This window comes from Entamoeba dispar, genomic scaffold (assembly GCF_000209125.1).
Source record: "Entamoeba dispar SAW760 scf_1105229463501 genomic scaffold, whole genome shotgun sequence".
NCBI lineage: Eukaryota > Evosea > Mastigamoebida > Endamoebidae > Entamoeba > Entamoeba dispar.
In genome coordinates, this window is record NW_001855724.1 from 1,152 (window position 1) to 9,264 (window position 8,113).

General features: G+C 26.5%; 8 protein-coding genes across 8 annotated transcripts in view, besides 7 other annotated features; 5 read left to right on the top strand and 3 right to left on the bottom strand.

Annotated features, from left to right (window-relative positions):
- Positions 1 to 241: 241 nt before the first annotated feature.
- Positions 242 to 272: a sequence feature (AT_rich).
- Positions 273 to 318: 46 nt separating this feature from the next.
- Positions 319 to 443: a microsatellite.
- Positions 444 to 511: 68 nt separating this feature from the next.
- EDI_039310 (cysteine proteinase ACP1 precursor, putative) lies at positions 512 to 1,438 on the top strand (the record flags this gene model as incomplete). Its single annotated transcript, XM_001741030.1, has 1 exon — positions 512 to 1,438. The coding sequence occupies one exon, from the start codon at positions 512 to 514 to the stop codon at positions 1,436 to 1,438; it is 927 nt and encodes a 308-aa protein (XP_001741082.1).
- Positions 1,439 to 1,458: 20 nt separating this feature from the next.
- Positions 1,459 to 1,576: a sequence feature (AT_rich).
- Positions 1,577 to 1,703: 127 nt separating this feature from the next.
- On the top strand, positions 1,704 to 2,012 carry EDI_039320 (Amoebiasin-1, putative; the record flags this gene model as incomplete). The annotated part of the gene is made up of 1 exon (XM_001741031.1): positions 1,704 to 2,012. The coding sequence occupies one exon, from the start codon at positions 1,704 to 1,706 to the stop codon at positions 2,010 to 2,012; it is 309 nt and encodes a 102-aa protein (XP_001741083.1).
- Positions 2,013 to 2,153: 141 nt separating this feature from the next.
- Positions 2,154 to 3,168, top strand: EDI_039330 (uncharacterized protein; the record flags this gene model as incomplete). The annotated part of the gene is made up of 4 exons (XM_001741032.1): positions 2,154 to 2,305; positions 2,352 to 2,425; positions 2,482 to 2,922; positions 2,984 to 3,168. 4 exons carry the CDS (start codon positions 2,154 to 2,156, stop codon positions 3,166 to 3,168), a joined length of 852 nt encoding a protein of 283 aa, XP_001741084.1.
- Positions 2,446 to 2,468: a sequence feature (AT_rich).
- A 200-nt stretch (positions 3,169 to 3,368) lies between the features above and the next one.
- On the top strand, positions 3,369 to 5,684 carry EDI_039340 (serine/threonine protein kinase ppk15, putative; the record flags this gene model as incomplete). Its single annotated transcript, XM_001741033.1, has 2 exons — positions 3,369 to 3,931; positions 3,986 to 5,684. 2 exons carry the CDS (start codon positions 3,369 to 3,371, stop codon positions 5,682 to 5,684), a joined length of 2,262 nt encoding a protein of 753 aa, XP_001741085.1.
- Positions 4,132 to 4,163: a sequence feature (AT_rich).
- A 119-nt stretch (positions 5,685 to 5,803) lies between the features above and the next one.
- EDI_039350 (uncharacterized protein) lies at positions 5,804 to 6,498 on the bottom strand (the record flags this gene model as incomplete). Its single annotated transcript, XM_001741034.1, has 2 exons — positions 5,804 to 5,914; positions 5,974 to 6,498. The coding sequence occupies 2 exons, from the start codon at positions 6,496 to 6,498 to the stop codon at positions 5,804 to 5,806; spliced, it is 636 nt and encodes a 211-aa protein (XP_001741086.1).
- A 22-nt stretch (positions 6,499 to 6,520) lies between these two features.
- Positions 6,521 to 6,572: a microsatellite.
- Positions 6,573 to 6,632: 60 nt separating this feature from the next.
- Positions 6,633 to 7,433, bottom strand: EDI_039360 (cyclin-C1-1, putative; the record flags this gene model as incomplete). Its single annotated transcript, XM_001741035.1, has 1 exon — positions 6,633 to 7,433. The coding sequence occupies one exon, from the start codon at positions 7,431 to 7,433 to the stop codon at positions 6,633 to 6,635; it is 801 nt and encodes a 266-aa protein (XP_001741087.1).
- Positions 7,413 to 7,542: a sequence feature (AT_rich).
- Positions 7,543 to 7,910, bottom strand: EDI_039370 (uncharacterized protein; the record flags this gene model as incomplete). The annotated part of the gene is made up of 2 exons (XM_001741036.1): positions 7,543 to 7,834; positions 7,900 to 7,910. The coding sequence occupies 2 exons, from the start codon at positions 7,908 to 7,910 to the stop codon at positions 7,543 to 7,545; spliced, it is 303 nt and encodes a 100-aa protein (XP_001741088.1).
- Positions 7,911 to 8,019: 109 nt separating this feature from the next.
- Positions 8,020 to 8,113, top strand: part of EDI_039380 (uncharacterized protein) — a gene marked incomplete at both ends in the record, with an annotated part of 578 nt that continues 484 nt past the window's right edge. Inside the window, one exon of the mRNA XM_001733492.1 lies at positions 8,020 to 8,113. This exon is cut by the window's right edge and continues 206 nt beyond it. Coding sequence (XP_001733544.1) covers positions 8,020 to 8,113 — 94 coding nt within the window.

The following is an 8,113-nucleotide window of genomic DNA, read 5'->3' on the forward strand; positions in this document are numbered from 1 at the left end:
TTTCAACGTCTTTTCTCTTTTTTTTAATTTTGAAATAGTTATGTTATATATAACGTTTTTAATCCTTTTTTTTTAGTTTTTTATCTCCAAAGAAACTTTGCTATTTTTATAATTTCAATTTTTTTGAATCAAGAAAGAAAAAAGAATTTTAAATATGAAGAGTGAAGTAAGTTTTCTCATAATGTAAAGTGATAAGAGAGTATTAATTTCAGTTTATGGTAGTAGATGAAATTATTCCATGAAATATTCTATAAATTAAATTTAATTTATTACAACGAGAGTATTCAAGAAATATTGAAATTTCTTTGATTTTCTATTAAAAAAAAAGAAAAAGACATGAAGTAAGAATAGAATGAGTTAATAATAAGAAAGAATAGAAAATAAACAATGAAAATATAGGAAATAAATCAATTTAAAAAAAAAACACAGAAAAATCAAAAGAATTGGAAAAGTTAAATTCATACGCAATATTCGGTATTTAAACTGTAAAGTGATTTTAAAAAATCATTTTATGTTTGCTTTAATCTTATTTGTTTCTCTTGCTTGTGCAAATGAAGCCGCATTCAAACAATGGGCTGCTGCTCATAACAAAGTATTTGCTAATAGAGCTGAATATCTTTACAGATTTGCTGTTTTCTTAGATAACAAAAAATTTGTTGAAGCTAATGCCAACACTGAACTTAATGTTTTTGCTGATATGACTCACGAAGAATTTATTCAAACTCATCTTGGAATGACTTATGAAATTCCAGAAACTACTCCTAGTGTTAAAGCTGCTATTAAAGCTGCCCCAGAATCAGTTGATTGGAGAAGTATTATGAACCCAGCTAAAGATCAAGGACAATGTGGCTCATGTTGGACTTTCTGTACAACTGCAGTTCTTGAAGGAAGAGTTAACAAAGATCTTGGAAAACTTTATTCATTCTCTGAACAACAATTAGTTGATTGTGATAGTTCTGATAATGGATGTGAAGGAGGACATCCATCTAACTCACTTAAATTCATTCAAGAAAATAATGGATTAGGATTAGAAACCGATTATCCATACAAAGCTGTTGCTGGTACTTGTAAGAAAGTTAAAAATGTTGCTACTGTTACTGGTTCTAAAAGAGTTACTGATGGAAGTGAAACTGGACTTCAAACTATTATTGCTGAAAACGGACCTGTTGCTGTCGGTATGGACGCTAGCAGACCATCATTCCAATTATATAAGAAAGGAACTATTTACTCTGATGCTAAATGCAGATCAAGAATGATGAACCACTGTGTTACTGCTGTTGGTTATGGTTCAAATAGTAATGGTAAATATTGGATTATTAGAAACTCATGGGGAACAGCATGGGGAGATGCTGGATACTTCCTTCTTGCTAGAGACTCTAACAACATGTGTGGTATTGGAAGAGATTCTAACTATCCAACTGGAGTCAAGTTACTTTAAACTCTAATTCATTTCTTTTGATTTTTTTCTATTTTTTATTTTTTCATAAAAATGTTAATTACAAAAATTGATTGATAAAAATATAAATAATGTAAATTTATTTTTTCTATTATTTCCAGAATAAAAATATTTAATAATGTGATGTTTGAATTTTCAGTTAACACAGAAATTTATTCTTCTTTCTTTATATCTTAAAATTATTTTAAGATCTAGACTTCAAAGGGGATTATAAAAATACAATTACAAAAATCTTTTAAATATCAAAATGTCATTAACTCAAGATCATAACAACACAACAATCACAATCGCAAAAGGAGAAAATAAAGAAATTATTCTTCCTGGAAATCCAACAACTGGATATTCATGGGTAGTTGATAATTGTGAAGGTCTTACTAATACCATTGATTATGTTGCTGATCAACATGCTCCAGGTATTTGTGGATGTGGTGGAAAATATCATATTAAAATTACTGGTACCACAGTTGGTGAAGGAAGAATTGTTTTAGTATACCGAAGACCATGGGCACCAAATGCTAATGATCGTACTTTTACTTTAAAAGTTAATGTCCAGTAATTTATTTCTTTTTACAAAGATTTTTATTTGTTTGTCTTATGAGGATTTCACTTTTTAAGAAGATTATTTGAGTGGATATCATTTGAGATAAAAAGAAAATAAAGTTTAAGGAAGTATTTGAGAAGATAAAGTTTTAAATGAATGAAATGTAATTGTTGCTGGAAGGATATTGATCCAAGCGAATATTATGTTGTGAACAAATGTAAACACATTTTTTGTTCTTACTGTGCCCAGAAGGCATGGTTAAATGGAAATTATAAATGTCCATTGTGTCAAATTACTCTAACTGAGGAGTTTGTTATAGAAAAAGATTATAAGTAAAAAAAAATGACATCGTAGCGATATTTCCAGAAATGACTCAACAGATTTTGAGTCAATAGCCCAACAACTATATGGTATATCTCCAAAAAATTGTTTGTTTATTTACAACATCTTATTTTTTATTAAAAATTAAAAGTATAACGTGTAGTAAATGAAGTTATCTGTTTGATTTCTAATTTTAACCAGAAACAACAACTCCTCTATGAATCAAAGTTACAGCATGATAACCATGTTAATGAAAAGAAGTTAAACGGTAAATACCAACAAGTTATCTCTAAGGCATTTGATTACAGGAAACAACGAGATCAAATAAAAAATGAGTTAGAAAAATATAAAAAAGAAAATGAAAAATTAGAATTGGAGAATCAACAATTTAAAGCACTAATACAAGAGTATGAACAAAATAGTAAACAAACAAAAGACATAATTCTGAGAATGCAACAAGAACAAAGTGAAAAAAATTCAATAATTTCAAGTAAACTATTTTCCCCACAAACAAATCAAATGAAACAATTGTTTAAGCAAAATACCTTTGAGGTTAATCCCAATACAGCGTTACAAAAGAAATTAAACATGAAAATGAATGACAGTTTGTTTTTTTTAGTACTATTCCAAAAATTCCAAAGTTAAAAAGATTCATTTGAATTTAGAATTTGCTCAATTGAAAAAAATACGTGAAGAGAATAAAAAAGAAATTAACTTAAAACCTACTTCTAAGAAAAATACCTTTTCTCTTGAAAAGAAACGAATTCCAATTCTCCAATCCCCAGTAGTAAATAGACCAATGTTTACTTCTCCATTAAAAAGTGTTGTAATTCCATTTACACCAATTTAGTTGTGTTAAAATCAGATTTATAACAAGTTTTATAATTTTTTATTTGTTAATAGAAATTTACAAATATACGTTAAAGAATAAAACAAACAAATATCACTGAAAGTTGAAGAAAAAATTTTTATTTCAATAAAGATAATGCCATAAAAATAGCACTAAATGACAAAAGAAAAAAAGAACTAATTTGTTTATTATATTAAGGAATGAAACAAAACAGTTGTTTTTGCTCATTCATTCCAAATAAAATTTGTGTTAATGATATCATTGGTAGAGGTTCAATGCATCTTACTAAAGAAGTTACTTCAAGAATTGTTAATACTATGAAGAGGTGTAATTCAAATATTCAAATAGAATCATTTTTACAACCAATTTTAACTAAACCAGAAACACCAACTTCCAATGGAGGTCTTGATAATGAAAACCAAGAGTTAATAATTAGAAAAGGAGATATTATTGGGAGTTATAATTCAATTGAAGGACGTCGATATTCTATGAGAAGATCAATAGTTACTCAGTACAAAATTATTGAAAAATTAGGACAAGGTACTTTTGGTCAAGTGTTTAAGTGTCAAGATCTTAACAATGGAAAAATGGTTGCACTAAAAATTCTTAAAAATAAAAAAGCATATTTTAGACAAGGTTTATTAGAATTAACTACTCTTACAATTATTAATACAATATATGATAAAGGATGTTCACATATTGTTGAAATGATTGATCATTTTCTTTACTGTGGTCATTTATGTATTGTTCAAGAATTATTGGGGTTTGTTGTTTATTTTAAAAGGATTTAAGAAGGATAAAAATTCATTTAAGATAGTCAAAATTTATATCAAATGTTAAAAGAAGTTCGTTTGAGAGGAATGAAATTATCAAATATTAAAAAGATAACACGACAAATTCTTGAAGGTGTTTCATCATTAAATGAAGCAGGTATAGTTCATTGTGATTTAAAACCTGAAAATGTATTAATTAATAATAAAGATATTAAAATTATTGATTTAGGATCTTCATGTTTTTCTAATTATACATTATATTCTTATATTCAATCAAGACATTATAGAGCTCCAGAAATTGCATTAGGAATGAAATACTCAACTTCAATTGATATGTGGAGTGTTGGGTGTATTGTAGCTGAAATGTTTTTAGGTATTCCATTATTTCCAGCAAATAGTGAATATGATTTATTATATCGATTTGTACAAACACTAGGAATGTTACCTTTTTCTTTACTTTCTACTGGAAATAAATCAAAATGTTATTTCAAAAAATCAACAAGTTCACTTGGAGTAATACAATATAGATTAAAAGAACAATTTGAATATGAATGGGAAAATAATTGTGGTCTTCCTCCTCATAAAGAATATCTTCCTGTAAAACTTTTAAAAGATATTATTTTTAAATGTCAATTACGTGTTGAAAGTCCTTTAACTCTAAAAACAAAACAAACTCTATTTGATTTTTTAAGTGGATGTTTTCAATATGACCCTAAACTAAGATTTACACCAAAACAAGCTTTGGCTCATCCTTTTATCACAAATGGTTCTTTAAAAGATTTTGTATTACCACCGAGAGAATTTCCTTATAAAGTTTATGGTCATGTTGTTACGGCTGAACCTAGTCAAATGATTGCTGATACCTATAAAGATACTTCAATTACTAATTTAGATCTCTCTAGAAGTCAATATTATGATGTCTATATGACTTTATTAAGAGCAGGACATGTTGCTAATATTACTATTGATTCTCCTTTTAGATATGGAAGTATAACTCCACCCCAATTATCCAAAGTCTTTAAAAAAGGAATGTTTGATAATCTTCCTTTATATAACTCTCAAGTCATTCCAAGAGAAATTTCTATTCATGAATTTAAAACATTAAAACCATTGTACTCTTCTCGACTTTCTTCTTCTGAACTAATTTTAATTGACCAAGGAGCAATAGATACTAAAGGTTCTATAACAAAACTTAAAAGCTCTTCTTCCTTAAAAGAAGAAAACACTAAACGAATTTCTGGGGTTAAAAAGATTGAAGTAAACAAACACGAAAATACACTCAGAGAAGAAAAATCTAAAAGGAAGTTATTTAGTAAAGAGTCTAGAATTGATAAAGAACGAAGAAATGAAATGCATCGTCACATATCTCAATCCAATAATAATTCTGATAATCTTATAACAATTCCTGTTCCTTTAAAAAAAGTATCTCTACCAACAGAATTAAGTTGTGATAGTTTAAATACAACTCTAGATGTCCCACGGTCTTCAGATATAATGAACTCTCAACAACCAAGTAAATTATCAAGTGGAAATACTATTTTTCTACCAAAACTCTCACCAACAAATTCTCCTCAAGGTCATGACAATCTGAAGAAAAGAAGATTTTCATGGTCAGATGGTCATTCATTTAGTTTTCCTTTCTTTAAGAAAAAGAAGAAATGCAGTTCTAAGTCAAGTGAAGAATGTGATAAGTCTGATAAAACTGGAAAGGAAAAAGAAGATCAAATAGTTGATAAGAAATAAGTCATTTCATAGTCGATAATGTTCATAAATACTTTTGTTACATTGTCTCAATCTTCGTTTTCTTTTTTTGTTTCTTATTAAGAAAGAAATGTTTTAACAAACTAAAATATAATAACTGTTTATTTGTATTTTGATTCAACTGATGGAACAAGTAAATGAATAACACACATCATTGGGGTAACTTCTTTCTTATCTAATAAATTGAATTCAGTAGCAAATAAAATAAAGTGCTAATGAAAGAGTTAATATTAAAATTAATTACAATGAATAACAAATTGAAAGAACAAACTTTAAAAGATGAATTTAAATGAGGTTCTTCTTCTAATTGAGTAATTTGATTTAAATGATGAAGATAAATATGTGCATATACTCTGAATAATCGTTTGAATATCATTTGAACTACTTTTTGGAATTTCTTTGGGAAAGGAACACCAACAGTACATGGAAATACAGCTTCATCATCAAGTTGTTGTTGAACATAATCAAGACATTTATTAATATATTCATTTGCTGGTAATGAAAACAACTCTTTTCCTTCTTTCCATCGATATTCAAATTGTGGACCAGCAGTCATTACTGGACATGATTCTTTTGTACAACTTTCAGCAATTGAATCATATAATAACTGTGACTCTTTAAAAAAGTCAAGACAATGGACAGCAAGCCATTCGTTCAAATCTTCTCCAGGTGGAAGAAGAACTGCTTGTTCTATTTGTCCAATTCCAAGTGTTTTTTGTACATGTTCTTCTAACATAATTTGTTTTTGGGTTTGGGGTTTTTTAATATGTCTAATAGTTTTACCACTTTTGAACATTGTCTGAAATACAAGAATTAAGTTCTTTCTTTTTTTCTGTCCTTTTTTTTGTTTTTTTATTATTAATTTTTGTTAAATTGATTGCTGATAATTGTTGGTCATACAAATAATAAAAAAATAAACCAAAAGAAGAATCAAAGAACATGAATTATTTCTTTTGCTTTTTGTTGATATGATAAATATTCTTCTGAATTAATAAAAGAATAGTAATTTAAAATTTCATTAGCAACTGCTTCAACGTGATGAAGATTAATTGAAATTGAACATAATAATGTTCTAATATCACAATTTTGTAAAATTCCAGCAACTACAACACAACCTAATGTTATTTCAGTTGGTTGATAAGTGATAATAGCATTAGTAAGATATGCATCATTTAATATAGATTGTACAGTTTCACAAACAAACTCAGGTAATTGAGATGAATTACAAATATCTTCATAATCTTTTTCTGGATGCCATACAATAAGTGTTTTTTTTAATGCCTCAATTAAAATTCTTTCTGTATCAGTTAATTGTTGAATTTTAAATGGAAATTCAATAATTTGTTTTGAATATTCAATAATACTATGTGGTGATATTAAACATCCTTCAACTTTCGATGAAAAAAATACACAAGTTGCTGCTATTAGTCTTGGATCAATTTCAGTGATTAATCTTTGTGCATAAAATCTACGATAATAAATAATTGAACTTGAATGAATTCTAATTGCAGTTTTTATCATATTTCTACGAGTTAAACTACATAGTTTTCGAATATATTTTCCAATTTCAATATGGCAAGCCCATTGTAAATTCCAATCAATTTGTTTTTGGAATTGTTGTAATTTTAAGATATCAATTAATCCATATTTACAATGAGTAGATTCATCAAATGAAGAATGTAATGTTGATAATTTCATCATTATTAACTGTTTTTTTTTTTTTAATTTCATTTAAATTTTTTTTCTTAAAAAAAAAAAGAATTAAATGAATATAAAAAAAAAACATAGAAAATTGAAATACTAATATCAATCAAATAAATTTGTAATATTTCAATTATTACTAATCTTCTTCTTCTTCAAGTAAAAAGTTAATTAACTCTCTTTTTTTAGTTAATGTATTTTCATTTGATAATTTCTTTACCATATCTTTTAAAATTTGAGTATTTGTTCTATTTAATAAATTAGCAAATCCTGTTAAAATAGCTTCATTCATTAATGCTTTAACTGTACTAGTATTAGCATTAGAAACTAATGCAAACATATCTTTCTTAATATACTCTGGAACTTTTTTAAAAAACTTTTCTGCACCATTCTTTTTAATAAAATTAGTAATATGTTTATTTAAACCAACTCTTGTTTTTACAATATTCTCTTTTTTATCTTTAATACAATTAAATATTTCTTGAAGTGAATTTACTGTGAGATCATCAAGAACAATAATTGTTCCAGTTATACTACAATAATCAATCTACATTATTATTTTTCCATTTCTTCTTTTTTAACAATATCTTCTTTATTATTTTTATTTTTTGTTATTATGAATAGATTCTATTTTAAACTCATTTTCCTTTTTTATGAAGATTTAACAAACTATACTTTTGATTATATCTTCTTTTTTTATACTCCAACTC